The sequence below is a fragment of the Panthera onca genome, chromosome A1 (genome assembly GCF_046562875.1).
Source record: "Panthera onca isolate mPanOnc1 chromosome A1, mPanOnc1 haplotype 2, whole genome shotgun sequence".
Taxonomy (NCBI): Eukaryota; Metazoa; Chordata; class Mammalia; order Carnivora; family Felidae; genus Panthera; species Panthera onca.
In genome coordinates this window covers 110,093,908-110,114,377 of record NC_138339.1, presented here as the reverse complement: position 1 = coordinate 110,114,377, position 20,470 = coordinate 110,093,908, and the positions used below count along the sequence as shown (strand labels likewise).

Genomic DNA, 20,470 nt, shown 5'->3' with positions numbered 1-20,470 from the left:
CCTGTGATGCAGTCCATTTCCTTTGACTATTGCAAAAAGAGTCCCATCTGAGTGAATATAAAAGTATAATGTTGCTCTTCTTGTCAGAAAACTTTGGTGTGAGAATGTACCAAAATTTTGATTTACCTCAAAAACTGAAGGACTTTGCAACTCTGGAAATATACTACAAAAGATTGCAGTGTACAGTTTAAATTGGTGAATTGTATGGTATGTGAATTATGTCTCAATAATGCAGTTTTTTAAGAACAGAAAGACAGACGTTATTATTATAAACATTACTCAGTCGATTTAGAAGATCCCTAAAGAGTTATCATTAGACTGCTTTTGGCTTGTCTATTCTGGTGGTAAGTACAATCAGTTGGAAGAGTCAGGAAGGTGCCAAATTATTTGTCTTGTTTAATTTGGTATGTTTCTGTAGGCTGGCAAAAATTTCTTCTTTGTAATTGGGAAGGTAACCAAATTTCCTCATGTGGATTATGAAACATGATTTAAAAAAATTAACAGTTAATTCTCTGATTAAATTGCCATTTAGGATAGAGACCAGTTTTTAATAAACTTTTGTTTGCTTAAGAGGGCTGGTGTCAAAAATTACCTGCCCTGGACCCCAGAGAAAGAAATAAAGTGGTCTGTTTGTGTATCGCTGTGTATTTTTGAACACTTTTCTAAAGGTCTGATTTTTCCCCATTAGGTGCGGGAGATGTTGAAGATGAGGGACTCTAATGGGGCCCGCATGTTGACGTTGATAACAGAGCAATTCATGGCTGACCCTCGTCTGTCACTTTGGAGACAACAAGGCACTGCGATGACTGACAAATATAGGCAGCTCTGGGATGAGCTGGGTAAATACAAGTTTCCTGATGGATTGCCATTGAGTTGTGTATGGGTAAAGATCATGGTGGAGTGTTTAAAAAAGCATAGTCAGAGTGTTGCTGAAGAGAAAGCTGCTCGTATGTGAACTAACTGCCATTATATCCTGGTTAGAAGAAGGAGGACTTGGGCTGACATTTGCAGGAAATAATCTTGGGAAGGTTTGGAGGAAATTGTGTGATCTTGAAAGCGAGCATAGGAATCTGCCTTAATATTTGAAAAAAGAAGCTATGTTGTTTTAAAACAGTTATTTTGTTTAGTAGAGCTAGTTACTTATTTCTAGAATAATATTGTAATCAATTCGCCTAAAATTTGGGTTTTTCCCCCCTTTGCCTACGTTAAAAGTATCAAAAGTGGTTTGAACATTTTTTTTTTTTTTGGCTGCTACAGACTTAGACGAACTTTTGATTGTCTGAATGGAAAAGATACAGCAAACTATAATTTTTATTGCTTCTCAGATCTCTGTAATAAAAATGATTGAAAAAATGACAAATCCATTAGTCTTATTCACCGGGAAATTTGGGGAGATGAATATTTTTACCCAGTGTCCATTGCTAGGGAATTAACAATGCATTTGTGGTCTTTCTATTAAGAAATCTGCATGGGGAAAATGGAACTTTTGACAAATATCTCAATGCCTGTATTTTATGTTTTGGATATGATAACTAGAAGATCCTAGTTTCATTGAAATTGAATAGAATAACTCTTCATACCTTCACCTTTTTTCTCTCTTGGTTAATAATAGACCACATCCTGTTGATTGATCCCATGTCAAGTCTAGACCAAGGGAAGCTGTTGTTTTTGTATGTGCCCCATGATTGTAATAATTGGAAGGGACCTTTGAAGTGAACTGTTTTATGGGTAAGGAAACTGAATTCTGGGGAAGTTCAGGAGACTTACAGAAAATGACATTGACTGACTTACGGATATGCAGCAAGTTGGTAAAGAATTGGACGTTAGAGTTTCCTCTTTCCCATTAATAGAATGTATGTTCAGAAACTTGGTATGGATGACAGCTCTTTTTTTTTTTTTTTTTTTTTTTTGACAGATATATCTGCTACTTGCCACCTGTTAGGTATTTGTTGACCTTTTTCCCTGGTATTTTTATTAACTATCTTGTGATAACTTAATCTTGGTACATTCCTTGGGTCACCTGAAGTAATGGTTAGTGATCTCTAACCCAATCAAAATTTAAATCAGTCTGTAAGTATAGTAGATTGTTTCAATATATTAGAAGAGTGTTTGGGAGCATGGTCTGGTGATTGGAGAACACAAGTGTAATGTGTGGTTTAAACGTATTTTTATACAATACTGAGTGATACACTTTTCCAGGTAAACCTTTTTCAATTTTATAATTCATCAGTAAATGTTGAATTGATTAGTTGGTTTATGACATTCAAAAGGACTAGCATTACAAAAAAAACTATAATGAAGGGAATCATTTAAAGAAAAAAATTTTGGATTAATACTAAATGAGTAAAATTTTAAGAACTTAGATGCTTGGAGGAAATTAGAATTACAAATAACTAATTAGGAGAAGGCAAACTAATTTTTTTGGTTACAAAAAAAGTGATATAGTTAAATAAAACTTACAGTGTTCATATTTAATCCATTAGTCACATCTCACTTTTCCAAGTTGTTTTGGAAATTATGTTCCTCAGCCTTCAATAAGAATTATAAATTCTCATTAGGTGTAAGTTCCCACCAGCTGATTCTAGTTATACTCTATGATGAACTGCTTTCTGATTATGGACCAGGCTTTATATTATTCAAGTTCTTTGATTTCAGTCTAAGATGAAGAATACATTTTCTTGCCCTGTATTTCCTTTTTTCACAAATCCCACCCTGCCCACCAATCATTACTAGACTGTTGTAAATTCTCTTGTGTACTCTGATGGCAAGCAGAGGTCACTAGCCATTTTAACCGCATCTATGTTCTGTGAAGAATCCCATGTAGAAGTAACAATAGCTACCATATCTTAATATTCATTCACCAAAAAATTAACTAAAAGTTGCTTCTGGACTACAAAACGAAAGGATTTTGCTTCTTAATAAAATGGGAGAATTTGACTTTGTGCCCCTGCGCAGGGCTCACATTGCTTCAAGGCTCTGCTTTGGAATTAAATGCTGAGCACTGCCAGATGCCAGACATTGAGAAGAGGCTGAGTTTTGTCGGCAAATGGGATCTGCAAGTTAATTGGTGTTTTCTGCAGGCTTCTGGCTGTGAAATGAAATTGGAAGCCCTTTAGCCACATGGATAATACAGGACCTGAATACAAATGTCACATGTCACCATCAGGACCCACTGTGAGACAATAGTGTTCCCACTCCAACACTGCACCATTACAGATCATTTAAATATGGGGATTACATTTAAACTAAAAGCCCCATTTGCCTTTTACTGCAATTTAAATGTCCTCTTAGCAAAAGCTAAGTGACAAATTAAATGAAAAAAGTGCCCACATTTTTAAAGCTGTAATGCAAAACAACCTTTTATTGCTTCTCATGTGCCACGAATGAATCATTATACTTGTCAACCCTAAACCAAGCCATAATTGGAGCAGCTACTGTTATCAAAGTGGGGCCGCTCTGTGACAGCTTAATAAAGCTGAAACTGTTAAATTAAATCTCAGATGCTTAACTCCTTAGCACTGGTGAATTCGATGGGTCCATTTCTGGCAATAGCCAATACACCAGGAAAAAAAAAAAAAAAGATTCCTGGCATGAAAGCCTTAATCTGATGAAAGTGTACAAGTAAGAGTATCTTAGCCAAGTAACTGTGCTTCTTGGCAGAGGTATTTGGAGGCATCAGATTGTCAGCCTGATTACAAAATTTAATTTTTTTGGTAAGATCAGATATTCCCCTCCCCAATATTTACAGCTTACTGAGTATATGTGATTTATTAAAATTTAACTCTTGATGTTTCAAAATTAGTTTAAAACATAATATATATATGTATAACTTTGTCTCTCTTTCAAGTAAGTATATACAAACTTTTTTGAAGTAGCAACAGGCCCGATTCCTTTCCCCCTCGGGAACAGAGGGATTAATTATGCTCAGTTCTTCTTTTCTAAATTAAGTGCCTATGATATTCATTTAGTCTGAGTTAATTTTTGTGACTTATTCCCTGATATTCATAATGTAGTATGAAATAAATACAGATGCATACTATTAAGATCCTGTTCAGTGCATCCCATTTGCAGATACATTATTCTTATATATGAATCTTTTTCAATATTAGTTTTACTTTTTCTATGTGACAGTCATTTTCTAAACCATACGGCAGTCATCTCAGAGTACGTGTGGTATCATGATCAGCAAGAGAAAATGTATACGTTAAAATCTTAAGACAGGGGGTGCCTGGGTGGCTCAGTAGGTTGAGTGTCTGACTCTTGATTTCAGTTTGGGTCATGATCTCGTGGTTCATGAGTTTGAGCCCCACATTGGGCTCTGCGCTGGCAGCACTGAGTCTGCTTGGAATTCTTTCTCTCTTTCTCTGTCTCTGCCCCTTCCCTGCTCAAACGTGCATGTGCATGCATGCTCTCTCTCTCAAATTTCAAAAAATAAAATAAAATCTTAAGACAGAAAGCCCATTGCAGTGATAGAAGGTGCATATTTGGTAGATCTATAGAATATACACCTGTTTAGTTGCATTCTTTATTCTATAAAATGCAGATTTTCTAGAAAGCAGATCATAGAAATAATCCTTAGATTTCAAAGAACAACCCAGTGTCGATTGGTGGTGAGCACACCTACTGTTAGCCCTAATGGCTTTGTGTTCAGCACACTTAATTACCATGGGGGTCTTTAGGGATGAGGGGGTATATTGTAATCTCTTATCTATGTTGATGGGTCTCTTTCCTTAAATGTCTTCTAGACTGTAATTTTACTTTGCTTCATAAAACTATAGGTTGTAGCTGCCAGTCTATTAAAATCTAATTAAAAATGGATGTCATTAGAGGAAACAGTTAAATAAGATTTAATTACAGCTTTATCATAGGGAAAGATTCTTAAATTTTCATTTTTCAAGTTTTACATATGTGTTTTTTTTCCTAAAATTTTAAATACTTTCTCTGTGAGCTGAGTCATATGTTTTGCATTCTAGCATCTCAACTTTGTTTTTTAGGTAGAGGCTGGGCTACCATTGCAAGAGCCTTGCTACTCTGAGCTTTGCTCACATTCACAAGATACAAGGAGTTATCTTACAGAATTCTTTTCCAAGGTTTTGATATGGGGGTGTCACACTGGCTCAGTTGGTGGAGCATGCCATGCGACTCTTGATCTCGGGGTTGAGTTCAAGCCCCACATTGGGTGTACAGATAACTTAAAAATAAAACCTAAAAAAAAAAAAGTTTTGAAATGGGTACCTAAGTCTTTGTGAGTAGAAATAGTCATAGTTAGAAGTTTCTTTCTATTTTGAAATCCGCTGTAAGGTTAGTTTGACCAGTGGCTAAGCAGCAGCTCTCGTGTTCCTTGGTAGGGTACCGGATAGATTTGAGTGGGTGTACAGATTCAGGGTGCATGGAGTCACAATAAATCTTTGTTCAGCAATAGAGAACTTAGCCCATCGTTCATCCATTGAGACCAAATCTGTTGCAAATACTGAAAATTTCCTGTTCCGCAGACTCAGAACACTTGTCTCATGTACTACCTCAGATACCAGTAGTCATCTCTATGGGCCTCTTCCGCACCCACCCACCCACCCACATTTTTCCTGAATCGTATGCTTAAGTCACACATTTAAAATGATGCTGTAAGTAACTTCGAAGGGCTTTTGTGCACAGTCAGAAATAAGATTCCAAAGACTCTGCTTTGGAGGTCATTGTGGAGAAATACCTGGGAAATGCCACCTAACGTCTCTAAAAGTAATAGACTTAGTAATTTCATCCACTGTTTTGAGCCACTACTTGTTTTATATGATAAATTCAAATCCAGGCCTTCCCAAGTTTGAAGCTGATGGTGGTTAGTGAATGTCTGAGGAGTTACTCCTTTTCAGAGAGAACTTGGAAGCATTCCAGTGTGGTTTGCCATATAAGTAGTGTTCTCTTTGCTAGTGCCATGGAGAAAACAGCAATTCCCAGAGCCCCCTTGCAGCAAAAAGTTGTCAGGTGCAAAAGTTGGATACTTCTCTGTAGCTCTAAGTGTACAATGTAAGCCTAATGGACTACACATTAGGGATTGTTTCTCACCTGCCAGTTTATCTTCCCTGGCCATAAGGAGAAGACAACTTTACCACTGAAACCACTTCAGTGTCTTCTCGTTAACCCTTCATTCCAGAAGTCTTATTGTGGTTTCTTTATCAGTATGGTATTAAGCCCTTGCTATGTTCAGAGGCATAGATGTATTAAGTGTTTGATTTTACTATTGGTGATGGTCCTGGTAGTATAGGGGGGGAATAGAGGGATAGAACCTTCAGGAGACAGAAATTAGAATAGGCATGAGTGAACTGAGGGGTACTTTGATAGAGTAATTTATTCACATATTAGTACAAATACTTGTAGAGACTGAATTTAACATGGTTTTACAAGGTGTTCATGGAGGCGAATTGTTAGGAAGTAGGAAGAAGTAGTGACAATGAATAACATGAACAAAGACAGGTATGAACTCAATGGGAGAGGGTTCAAATTCATTGTCAACAATGTTGTCTTCAAGATTTTCAGTCCAATTTTATTGTCATTTGTTTTTACTCCAAAGGGAGGTGAGAAGGGAGAGAGAGTAGACCTAGGATCTAAGCTTTTCCTATGCTTTATTTCCCATTTTAGTCCAGCTACTGAAGATGACATAGATGTCAGCACTTATTTATCAGGAACTATGCTGAGCACCTAACGCATGCATTATTTTTTCATTCTTGAAACAATCCAGTGAGATTTAGGTATAATTATTTGCCTTAATTTTATAGCTGAGAAAACTGGCACTTTGGGAGACTAGATAACTTGCTTGAGGTCACAGTAGCAGAGCCGGGATTTGATCCAAGGCCAGTGGCTTCAGAGACTTAACCGCCAAACTACATACCATCCTCACTTGTTTTGTTTTGCCTCTCTGCTAAGTGGTCTCTGCTCCGAGCAGAGCAGGGGCAAGGTGAAGCTCACCTAGATGGCAGTAAACCCTGTAAAAGCTGCGCGGCTGGTCTGCCCACTCGTGGTCCTGCAGGTCTAATTATAGTCGTCAGAGCTTACCTATTCTAGTTGCTCATCTTTGTTTCTAGCAACTCTCTAACTTCAGCATCTGAAAAAAGATACAGTGTAGAAGAGCCACATACATGCTATTGATTGAGAACTGTTACAATAAACTTATGCTTATCACAAAATACAGAGAGAGTACATAGGGGATACGGGATACAGTCGAATTTTCATTTCATTTTCCAGGCTCCTTTGCTAAGGAGCCAGTGAGACCTTTAGGTCATGGTCTTTGTCCTGGCCTGTATCAAGCCCTAATGATAACACACTTGTCAATACTTGCTTATGTCATGTGGTCTGTAGCTCTGCAGATCCCTCCTGCACTTGGGCTAGGCTGTCCTGCTCTGGAGTGGGGTTACACTTCCTGTTTCAGTCTGTGGTTTTCCCCTTATTATTCATAGCTCCCTCTAAATACAGAGGCTTTGTCAGTTGTTCAGGAGGCTTTGCTTCTGTCTGGCCATGTTCTCAGAACACTGATGCTGCTGCTGAGTCCTCACTACCTGTGCGTGGTGTATTCCTCTGTTTTGTGGTCCTCTTGCTTTTTGTCTCTTAAAACTGAGACTTCTGTGTTCGGGGCTCAGAGGCCCCTGGATTCTGCTCTGCTCTGGGAATGGGAAGAAGGGGGGTTGTTCTCTGCTCCTTGAAGTAGGCAGAGTTAACTTTTAGTTTGGGTCAGAACTGAACCAAAAGAGAGAATGCGTATTTTTTTAAACATTTTTTTATGTTTATTTATTTTTGAGAGAGGTGGTTGGGAGGCGGAGATAGAGGGAGACAGAGGATCCAAAGCAGGCTCTGCACTGACAGCACAGAGCCTGACGCAGGGCTCGAACTCCCGAACTGTGAGATCATGACCTGTGCTGAAGTCAGATGCTTAGCCCACTAAGCCGCCCAGGTACCCTGTGAATGCATATTCTTTACTTCCTGTACAGTGCCATCAACTGTCTTTCCCTTGAGTGCAGCTGCTAGGATTTAATTGTCCATTCATTACTCACTTATGGGAAAGAGTAGAAATAAAGAGAACAATTTTTAAACAAATATTAATAGAAAATGGTAGAAGATTCTCAAGATTAAAAGAGATCTTTACAGATTGTTTGATCCTATTATCTAACCAATTGGAGATTCCTAATGATAATCATCTTCTAAGTTATTTAGGTGTACAAATAGATGATCTGTAACAACACTTGGGGATCACCCCCTTGTGTATTTTTATGAAACTTTATTCTAAATATAGACCACAGAGATTTTATTAGGAGTTAAGATGCCTTATGACTTATGATAGTACATGTTCGTGTCCTATATTGTATATGTAGTGTGTTGGTAGCATTATTTGTACCAAGAATAGGTTCTAGTTTCTTTCTTTTATGTAATATTTATGAATCCATTGTTAGTAGATATTTTTCTCATATTAGTGGCTACTAAGAGTGTCAGAGTATTAGTATAAAGTGTCTTTTTCTTCCTCACAACAATTTTAGAAAAGTTTTATTCTCTTTCTGTTTCCTAAGAGTTAGTATTGCACTTGCCCTCAAGAAACTGCCACCAAAGGGAAATGTGGCTGGGGGAGAGGTGGTCTCCTTGCTCAACTGTGGATCTCTGGGGAGCACCATCACAATAGGGTGGGGGGGGAGTGAGAGAGTGGGAAGGAAGGAAGGAAGACGGGTTGGGGAAAATTTCCTCTCATCACTTCTTACCCTGAAGTGGCAGCATACAAAAATAAATGAGGTCTGAGAAGCCTCATCTAAGCCCTCTGAGATTCTCAGGAGCTTCACGGGGATCAGAGATGCCGGGAGCCAGACTAGAAGAAGTAGAAGCCACGGGAGGAGTGAGACAGCCACTTAGGTTGTTCTCTGTGGGGTGCCGTGTGGAGCAAGGTGCTTTACAAATGTTTGTGCAGTTGATTAAAGCTTAGGTGGGTCAATGAGGGGGCAGGAGAACCTAAGGAAATGATGAATGTGTGTCTGTTAGACAGGGGGTGTTCACCTGTGCCTCACAGAGGCCCTGAGGCGGGATTGGGAGGAAGTGAGTGTGGATGGGGGGAGGCAAGTCCTCTCCGTCCCAACAGATGACTTTCACCACTTGACACATAGGCTTTCTGTCAAGATTTCTCTAGAACAAAGGGTTCTGAGATTAAAAATGCATGCTTGATTCTTACCATCTTCAATAGGCTTTTAAATAGCTGCTCTTCTTAGAGGTGTACCAAAGAATGACTTTTATTTATATAAATAATTTTCTTTTTTGAGGAGAAGGCAAGCTGGTAAATGATGTATAGCAGGTGAGTTTTTGTGAGGCTGCTGTAAGCTTATCTAACAATTGCATAATATTGTTTCAGTGTTTAAAAATTCCAAATTGGAATAAGAATAATATTCTGTCTAGTAAAATACAGGTGCCCTCTGACATTAAACTGCTTGGATGAATTAGTAACTGGTTCTAGGTTATTTTCTCAGGCTCTGATCTAGAGACAAATAACCAGGAGTAGTGATAGTAATTGTCCAAAATGGGGCTAACTCACACAGCTCTCTGTGTCTCCTGTTGCAAAGATAACCTTTGAAATAGAAATTCTAATCTTTGAATTTGGGCTGTGTCAGCTCTATTTTCTTGACCCTAGGTTGTGCTTCCCAGCCCCTTTCAATTTGGGGTATGTTAGTAAGTTTCAAAATTGCTTTGGGCAATCCTGGAGGAGAGCATGACCACTCATCAATTAGGTATCAGACTTAAGTTATCAGCAACCTTGAAATGGCTTAGATTGGAAGCCACAGTCTCTCTTTATGGATGGGCATAAGCTGAGGGAGTTGGATGGGAGGACTGTATACAGGGCACTTGGGTCCAATATAAGCTTGGAATTTGGAGAGAATTCTGTTAGGAACAATGGCTTCAAAATGTTGCCAAGACCACAAAAGTGGGACACCTCCGGTCTCCAACACACAGACATTTAAAGATGATAGTATATCCGGTAACCTATTCACCATACATACTGATCATACACATAGGATGCTCTTTGCCAAATGTTAGGGTCCTGTGTACAACAGCTAGTCTGAGAGATTTTTGTTTGTTTTGAAACCATTTAAACCACTCACTGTCCTTAATAATCTTGTCAGTTGCTGTCTTTTGGGGGCATTTAAACTAATTCCAGAGCCATCCTTTTTCATCTTTATTAGTGTTCATGTGATAATCTCACCCCCCTTTCCTCTTCTTGTCCACTAATTAGAATACTGAAAATGACACATTTTTTTTTAAGTTGTTTTCCTGTACAGGTGAAAAAAATGTGCCTGGCATATAGTTGGTGCTTAGTAAAGTATCTATCAATGAAATAGTGAAGAAATAATTGAAGTGTAATGCTAAAACACTTATTTGGAAGCTTTACGAAGTTGAGTATTTTTGATGTACTGAGAACAGTGATTGAAAGGCCTTAGTCTTCACTGTGTCTTCAGTTTTCTTCCCCTCCTGGCTTATCTTGCCGTCTTCGCCCATGTACAGGTGGATATTCATGGGTGCCTGTTTATGCCTGAATGTATGCAGATGCACGTGTGCGCACACACTCAATACACACTGAAATACAAACAGTATAGAGTACAGAAGGGCAGTGATTCCCCCTTGCCATCAGTGCTGCAGGTAATCTATTGCATTAATCAGCCAGCCAGTGGGAAATGCATGGGGAGTGATTATACTATCATACACAATACAATCAGCATGAAGCACTTGTCAAGACCAATACATCAAAGTTTAATTCAGTAATAGAATGAATTAGAGCAAAATGAAACATTCTGTTCTCCAAGAACTCAGCACTCATCACAGGTTCTTTCTCAACTCGGTAGAAAAGTCAGTGCATTAAGAAACTGTTTTTATGAATGAAATTGAAGTTCTCTTATGTCCAAATACTGCAATCCCTTTTACTGGGGTTTCTTATACAAGTCTAATGCTAAACTATATTCGTCAGTATTCCATAATCATAGCCATTGGTAAATTTGATTATTTTTTGTGAGGGATCCTGATGATCTTGTATCCTAATTGTTCTCCATGGTTAAGTGAAAGGCAGTTCTTTTCCTATTGGCTCAGGGAAGAAGCACTTATCTATAGATATGGCTGGTGGACAGTAGAGTGCCCTACCAGAAAGCAGATAAATTAACAATGACTTGGTGTTTACAGTGCTTTATGATAGGTACTGTCATTAGGAGCTTATAGTCTAGTTGGGAAACAAAATGAGTAAGGGAAAAATAAAAAGCAGCCCAAGACCACCTAAGGCAACTGAAGAAATGAAGTTAGATAATGTAGTACCTGTTTCAGAAAAATTTGAGGATCTAACACATTTCATATTCTGAATCAGTCTTCTGTGTCAGTTTATAACAGTCAAATGAAATACACCTAACCGAGCATGCTTTTTCAAAGGGACAGGTAACAGCTCACCAGGACTATTGTAGTTTTCAAAGCCTTCGACTGGAATACAGAGATTTCCTGAAGTCAGATGGTCTCTAAGTATGGATTCTGATCCCCATATTTACCAACTGTATATCCCTGGACAGGTCCCTTATTTTAGAGAGAACTTTAGTTTCCTTATGTGTAAAATGACCATAATGAGGATTCTTAAGGCCTAAAGATGATTAAATAACGCATAACACTTTCTTTCTCATTCCAAGGGTCTTTTGCCTGTGTCGAGAAAGTGGGCCCAATGGGAAGCTTATAGGAGAGAGACGTCATGAAAACCTAGGGAGTCTTTTTCAGAAATAGATTTCTATAAACTTGGACTGTTGAATGGATCGTGGAACTGTTTGTGAAGACAGCTTGGTTAAGCAGCCAGTGTAGAGCGCATGGAAAATGCTCGTGCAGGTTACCACAGTTCACATTCCTTCCCCTCACTAACACTGACTACCCTTTTTGTGTATGAAAATAAGACGTCTGTCATTGTGGCTTTTTTCTTTATGATTTTTCCTGTCTTTCCTCCCTCCCTCAAAAATGAGAAGGGTGGTGAGTAGTGGACGAGCTGGCTCTGGCCATTCCTACAGAACCAGATTCCCAGTAAGGTCAGGCAGGCTGTTTTTGGTGAATCTGGCATGTTGACCTGTCAGCACTGACAAATCACTGCGTATCAGAGGAGGGCCACAGGTTTCCCCAGAGGAAACATTATCAAGGATACCCATTAACTTTTTGGAGTATCTGGTTTGTTTTCTTTTTTGATAGCAAAAAAAGATGGTTGTTTCATTCAGTCTTTTCTCAGAGCCTGGCTAAATAATAGCCGATTTTGCGCGCCCTTTTGCTTGAGAGTTAGCCCTGCTCGGGGCACCTGGGTGGCTCAGTTGGTTGGGCGTCTGACTTCAACTCAGGTCATGATCTCACAGTACGTGAGTTGGAGCCCTGCATCGGGCTCTGCTGACAGCTCAGAGCCTGGAGTTTTGGATTCTATGTCTCCCTGTCTCTGTTCCTCCCCAGCTCGTGTGCACTCTCTCCTTCTCTCTCTCTCAAAAATAAACAAACATTAAAAAAAAAGTTAAAAAAAAAAAAAAAAAAGCCCTGCTTGACCTAACATGATCTCAGAAACTCTCTCTATACAGTGTACCTGAGGTATTTGAAATTTTCCCAGAAATGTTTTAGTGCGTTCGAAACTATACCAAATATAAAGTAAGGAGAATGTTTTTACCAGTTAAACTTATTTCTCAAACAGTGGTGACTAATATATTAAGACTGAATTGTACTGAGAACAATACTATAATTAGGGTCACAGTTTTTGTGTGGTCTGACCCAAGAAATTTTGTGACTATAGTTTTGGTAGCACAACTAATTATACCAGTGATCTCCTATTTGTGACTGCAATTAGGCATTTCATGGCCTCTAAATAAGTATAATTAGTTAATTGGATCATGCATGAAATTCTAGCCTCTCATAATAGCCTCTGAGAACAAAAATAAATATGATAAATATTATGAATTGTTTTATAACTGTGGAACCCTGGGAAATACCACAATTGTTTTACTTTGTTACTATTTCATAGGAATAAACATGGTATTAAAAAGTAGAAGTTAAACTATGTAACATTCTTTATTCTCTACCTTTGAGGCAGAGAGAAAAGGGAATCACTAACCTTTCTGCTGCTCCTCTGCCTCTTACTCCCCACTTGCCACTGCACCTGTGTGTTGCCCCCTTAGCATTATACACGTTGTATCTTCTGGAAAATAGGGAGAAGAGCCACATTTATCAAAAACGCCTAAGTGCCTTTATGGAAGAGGTGTACCTTTTAATTACTGAATTGATTTGCATACTAAAAAAACCATGAAGTAGAAGGACTTTAAAAACAAGTGTTATTGACTCCGGGGGATACCACTAGAGAATGGCCAACTGATTTATTCAGTCACAAATCATAATGCTCCACCCAGTAGTACACCCACAGGCAAAAAGCACACTTAGTCACACGCAAGTGCATTATCCTGGAAATGCTGATGTGACTGTATACCAACAGACCTCGTGATACATCATAATTTCAGAGAAAACAGATTTCTTCTGACTTGGATAATCATTCTTGAATTGTAAGTTGGGTTTATCTTTTGTTTGAAATCTTCAGTGGAGTTTCTTGTTTGCTGTGACTTTCAAAGTCTTGAAAAATGCAGTTTTCTTTTGTTTTCATTAGGCTCTTTTTAAATGGACCTTGTGTAGGTTTTTGTTGGGGATGCTTTCTCTACAGGGGAGAGACAAGACATGGTTAAATAAAGTACACGATTTCTTAGCTGTGCCTTTAAGGTTTCTTCATAATTTTAGACAATAATGTACCCTTTTATATTATGCTGCGAAAATATGAGCAATAGAATGATGATTCTGTCAAGAGACAAAAATGGTGAATCTTGGGATTTATGTATGCATAACTACATACATGAATCCTAGCTTAACAGAAGTACTTTTTGACTACATAGGTAGGCAGAGGCTACAATACCCGAGTGTTGAGAATATTGGATTTTGGGGAGCATGAGTTTGTAAGTTACTTTAGCTGTAAAGTGAGTTTTTGTGACAGTGAAATGTGATTGTGTATGTAAAATACTTAGCACAGGGTTAGTGTGAGGTGAATATTCAATAAATGGCAGCAGTTATTGTCAGGTGGATAAGTAAAGATGCCATTCACTTTTAGAACTGTGTTAGCTGAACTAAATAGAGCGGTTTGTACCCTAAAGCAGACATTTTAAAACTTTAAATGTAGACTCTAATTAGAAACCTAACATGTGTAACCTGATATTGTTAGGATTTTCCTTGAAGGGATAAAAATATTAGCATACAAACCAGCACTTAATATTGCATTGTGTGTTGGGATACCTTTTGTGCTGTTAAGCTTTCATAATGACCTTTTTTTTTTTTTTTAAGTTTATTTATTTATCTTGAGAGAGAGCGAAAGCACAAGCAGGGGAGGTGCAGAGAGAGAGGGGAGACACAGAATCACAGGCAGGCTCTGCACTGTCAGCGCAAAGCCTGGTGCAGGCCTCAAAGTCATGAACTGTGAGATCGTGACCTGAGCCCAAGTCGGTCGCTTTAAGCAGCGAGCCACCCAGGCATCCCGACTTTGTTTTTTCCTGTAGTTGCAGCTCTTCTCATATGTTCAGTGATTTATTTGGGTTTGATTAGTTTGACAATATTCACCTACTCATTGGTAAATACCTCACTTTTCTATCTTGTAATCTAGCAGATTTATAATCTTCCTGGTAATTGTGATAGATTAAAGATGGCCATATATTCTTTGCTACTCTCTCATTGAGACATGAGGTCTTTGTTTTCTCCTCTTTTATCTGGTCAATTTTTTAAAAAATGTTTGACCAGCAGAATATGGCAGAATAGATGCTGGGTCAGTTTCTGGGCCCAAGCTTTAAGTGACTAGCAGGTCTATTTCCTGTCTCGTAGAAGGTTCTATCTTGGTTCCCTGAGTTTTCATGTAAGAAGTCTGGCTCTCCTGAAGCTGCCATGCGCTGGGACAGCCCCTGCTGTCCACATGGATGGGCTGTGTTGAGGCAAGGGGAAGGTTAGGAGAAAGGCACTTCTGACCTGCAGAATCATGAGATACAATGGTATGTTCTGTATTAAGCCAGTGCTTCGTGCTTCTTCTCATGGTTATTTTCCAAATGCCAAATTTCTCCAGCAGTACAGGATATAACAATGTGTGAAGATGAAGTTCTGTATTTCAGTTTTTCCCTTAGGTTGGATTAAGTCAGATGTTTGTCACCATTGAATGTTTATTATTAATGAATAGGGTAACATGATCTTAACATATTCTGCATCTCCAATTTTAGGAATTTTTTTACAGTAATTCTTCCTCACCATCATATTTTAATTGTGCCAAATTTCACCTGGCTCGACTTCTGGATTTTTCTCACCTGGTAATAAGAATTTGAGTTCACTTTTAATTTTGTGTTCCTGTAGAAGACTGTGGAACCCTGGGCATTGAAAATGAAAAAAGGAGACAGTGTACAGTAGCTAGGAGTTTCAGCAGAGAGGCTGAGGAAGGGGATGCTAAAGGAAGAATAAGCCCACACTTCAGTGCTGCATTCTCTGTCCATCCATTGGCACGAAGTTACCATGGGCAGAGAAAATGTTACATGACCCTGTAGGGATGGGGACGAGTTTGAGAAATGTCTCTTCCATGCCAGTAGATAAGGACAAAATTACCCAAAGCATCTCTGACCTCTAAGTGTCCCTGTGGGCCCCAGTTGGCCTTGGGAAGCTGGAGAGAACAATGCTTGCCAGAAAACAAAACACATTTAAAAGCCTATTGTGGAAACTGAGGGAGAAAGACAGACTAAAAGATGTTTCCTGCTAAAATCACACAGCGAGTGGAAATTAATTTACAGGAACCCATTATTACTAGCTTAAACATTTAATGTCCGTGATATTTTATTGATGTAATATATTCTCTTAATTGTTTTATTTTATAAATATAAAAATATTTGTATGGATATTCACAGAATCGCTTGCAGTCTGAGCCTTCCAATCCTGTCTTAACTTTTGAGTCTTCTCATCGTGTTTCTCTAGCGTTGAAGTCTTCTACACAGAGGTTTGCAGGGACTTCACCTTTTGGAGCTGAGTGAACTCTGCACTTTTCAAACACTTTATATATTATCTTAAGTCTCAATAGCCCTCCAAGGTAGATGGGATTTATTATCCCTATTGTTTAAATAGGGAGCTGCCACCTCAGAGACAGTAAATGGTCTTGCCTGTAGCATATCGTGTCCTTTCCGGATCAGAGCTTGTTGATGAAACATTTCTTCTAGTTGGAAATGTAAAACAACGGATATGTGAGATGGGGCAAAATGGTGGTGATTTGTACAACTGAATATTTGATGGAAAAGACAGGCTTTCCTGAATTCATTAGTCCTTGTTACCCACATTTTCTGGGAGTATGGGTGCTTGTCCGCTGGCACTATTATTGGATTGTTGAAGTAACCATAAAGGCCTTTGTGATGATTTATCTTCTGCCTCTTTGTGAGTCTGCCCACATTTGCTGGTGATTTGGTCAGATAGGGGATATCAACAAGGTTAGAATGCTTTTTTTTCCTCTTCCCAGGGGAGTTGCCTTCCTAGTTTTGGTTTACTTTGGCTGGTACATTATAGTGCGTCTTTTTGGTGAAGTGCATCTTTTGGGTATAGATGAGGTGGTATCGTGGAAAGAAGAGTAAAAGCATGCTGGTGGGAAAAAGCTAGACTAGAGCCGAACTGTGCTGTGGATAATTCAGAAACTGAATGATGTACACACCAGTGACTTGATAATTGCCTTTATACACTTTGAGGCATTGAAGCTAGAAAAGCAATTTAAAGGTATTGAATTTGTTTTCACTGTAATTCATTGCAAATAATTAAGCATCCTTTGTGAAAGAACCAGTAATACCTTTATAGATGTCAGGTCCTCTGGTAGGTGCTGGAAATGCTAAGTTCTGAGTTCTGTGTTGTATTTTTGGTTGAGTCCTTAAAAGGGTTAATATTTCTGAGGGACAACAGAATGAAGTGTTTAATTATCAAAGAGCTTTATTTTTAAAACTACAGATGTTTCGGGCATGTGTTTGAGGGGAAGGAGATAAATGCCCAAAGTAGAACTCTGAATTAATAAAATTTGGAGAATGACTTACTCAATTTGGTTAATTTGGTTATTAAGGCTAATTACAGCTTTTGTAGTGGTGACTGTTAAGATAAAAGACCATATCTATTATAGCTCAGAACTTGAATTGAACATTAAGAACATCCTTTCAGGATCAAACCTCTTTTTGGGGAGGTGAGCAATTAAAGAATGTTATAGGCAAATTAATAAAGGCTTGGCTTTAAAATTTTTTTCTCATTCTGCAAAATGGAAATTTTCTAATTAGAGAAATGTAAGCACAAAAATCTAGATTGGATTTTTTTTCCTCAAATCATAGAAATCGTTGTGTAAGGTTTCAAGAATATTTAGGATTTTGCTTTTAAGGACCATAATCGATTTGAGTTTTATTTTTCTTTAAAGTGGGAATCGAATATTAGAGTTATAAGTTAATGAGAAAATGTTTTTAAAGCCCCATATATGGTGCCTGTAGCACATAGTAGACATCCAAGAAATGGCGAGGATCAATGATGATGATTATTTAATTAAAGTTATCTTTGGTATTCTTCTATTTCTTAGAAAGAACACTTAAAAAATTTTTTTTATTAGAGAGAGAGAGTAAGAGAGAATATCTTAAGCAGGCTCCATGCTCAGCACAGAACCTGACACAGGGCTCAATCCCATGACCCTGGGATCATAACTGAGCTGAAATCAAGAGTCAGGACACTCAACTGACTGAGCCACCCAGGTGCCCCAAAAGAACATTAAAATCAATTTTTTTAATTAAAGGTTTTATTTTTAAGTAATCTCTACACCCAATATGGAGTTCGAACCTAAGACCCCGAGATCAAGAGTTGCATGCTCTACCAAGTAGCCAGCCAAGGGCACCTCAAAAGGACATTTTTAAAGAAAAGTAGTGTTATGTCATCAAAATCATGTTATCTTCTTACAGACTATGACTTCTCCGTAGGTGAAGGTGAAACTCGCTGTTCTACTGTCACATTATCAACTCCTTCATAAGCAAGTCAGGCCTTCAGCACTATATGTATCGGTTAATGTTTTTCTAATTTTGAGTTATTTCGAAAGAACTATTGCTTGATAATAAATTTGGTTATTCTGTTTTTAAAACCTTGTGTTATGTTTATGTGGAAACAATGGGTTTGGGGTAACATATATCTTAGGGTATGTAATTTCTACATTTAATTTAAAGTTAGCTCTAGCCCAGCTTTTAGTTGGCTTGGGGGTGCATGTTTCATGCTGATTTTCAGAATAAATTACAGTTTACAAGTTATGGACTGAAATACAGAATTCTGAACTATAGTGAACACATTAACGACAAAGCACTAATTTTAGAAAAACATTTACATCACATTATTTGTCAACAGTAATTTACTTAGTTGCCCTTTTACACACAACCTTGTTAATACACTAACAACCTGATAATGAAACTATACTAGTCATGGCGCATCTTTCAGGGCAACTTCTTGATTTTAGTTTTGTCTAATGTCTACTTAAGATTAGGAGAATTCTAAGATAAAAACGTCTGGGAAGAAAACCTTAGAAGATTCTTAATTTTTAAGCATTACCCATTGAATATTGATTTTGTTTTTTCTAAAGGTCATTTGATGATTTGGAAATTTTTTTAGTTCATTGTACCCTAATAAATATTAATGGAAATTTTTGATCCAGTATATAGCTTTTATTTAATTACTTAAATGTAACTTTTTTTGTGTTGCTAGGGTCCACAGCCTAAAACCTGGTAAAGTTGTATCTTATTTTCCAGTGGAGTTCATTGGAAAAGGCTGCAACTTAACAGGTTCTTTAGATACCGTTTTGATTTGTCCCTTGCTTTGTGACATGTTTCATTTGAAGCTGGGTGGCCATGTTTCATTTGAAGCTGATTGTCCTGTTTCCCTTTCTGGGAAAGGCATAGAATTAATAAGGTAGTGATTTTTGCAATGTCCATTGGCTCATTAGAAGATTCCTGCTTAGAGTGCCCTCATACTTAAATCCTTGGAGTACCAGTAGACAGTATTGTTTGGTACAGATATTATGTAGCAGCAGTTTACTTTGTAGTTTACATGTAGTAAAATTCTTACTGTAAAATATATACTGCAAGTACTTACTATAAAAATACAGACACCTATACTTAAGGTCTTGGGTCATCATGGAGAGTAGGCCTGCCATTGCAGCATCAAGCTGGTGGTTTAGGGATATTTGAAAATGGTATTACAGTGCTGCAGGGTTCAGTAAGCCGGGGTTATTGCAGGATGATACAGTATGTGAGAATGATAGTGGAAAACAAGCATAGGAAAGCTTCCTGGGAACCTTTATAATGACAGGATGATTCACATTAAGGGAGCACTGTGCCTGACCATGAGGCAATAGATTTGCATAAAGAGCAGTAGACAAAAGAGGAGGATAGGTTCTACTCCAAACCGTATCTGAAAGAGGTTATTCAGGAAAGAAGAGAGAGAAAAATGGGTAAAGAAAGAATCATGTAGTTGGAATCTATGGTTGCAGCTGTCCTCAGAGTATTGTTACGAAGTTGGTTAAACCTGAAATGTACAATTTAGAATGCTGGACTGCAAATGTATTACTTTTAAATAAATGTCTATTACAATTATTAAAAAAAATACATACATCTGAATTTTTTGATGTACAGTTTTGAGTTTGGACAAATGGCATCTTCTGTAACAATGACCACAGTCAAGATATGAAATGGTTATATCATCTCCAAAAATTCCCTCACACTGTCCCCATGTGTCCTTTCCATCATTGACTGTCCCTTTCATCGGTGATTTATTCTCACTTCTTTTAGTTTTGCCTTTTCTAATATGTCATATAAATTAAATAGTAAAGAGGGTACACACACACGTCTTTTTCATTCTGGCTTCCTTCGTGTAGCATAATGCATTTGAGATGTTATGTGTATGTCAAGGGTTTGTTTCTTATTGCTGAGTAGTAATCGGTTTATGAATGCACCAGTTTGTTTACCCATTCACCTGTTGAAAGCCATTTAGGTTGCTTCCAACCTGCTGCATTTATGAACAAAGCTGTTGTAAACATTCCTGTGTAAGTTTTTTTTTTTTTTTAATTTTTTTAATGTTCTATTTATTTTTGAGACAGAGACAGAGCATGAGCAGGGGAGGGGAAGAGAGAGAGGGAGACACAGAATCTGAAACAGGCTTCAGGCTCTGAGCTGTTAGCACAGAGCCCGACGCGGGGCTCGAACTCACGGACCATGAGATCATGACCTGGGCCAAAGTCGGACGCCTAACCGACTGAGCCACCCAGGCGTCCCTCCTGTATAAGTTTTTTTATGAACATAAATTTTCAGTTTCCTTGGGCAAATTCCTAGAAGTGGATTACTGGGTTATGAGGTAATTAAATAATATGTTT

At 38.1% G+C, this 20,470-nt stretch overlaps 1 protein-coding gene across 11 annotated transcripts in view; it reads left to right on the top strand.

The window, feature by feature from the left end:
• Positions 1 to 20,470, top strand: part of ZSWIM6 (zinc finger SWIM-type containing 6) — a 197,110-nt gene that overhangs the window by 141,428 nt on the left and 35,212 nt on the right. For all 11 annotated transcript variants that reach the window (XM_060635703.3, XM_078449547.2, XM_078449545.2 and 8 more), the window contains one exon: positions 689 to 839. In XM_060635703.3, the coding sequence (XP_060491686.1) occupies positions 689 to 839 (151 nt within the window). The remainder of the gene's footprint in view (positions 1 to 688; positions 840 to 20,470) is intronic.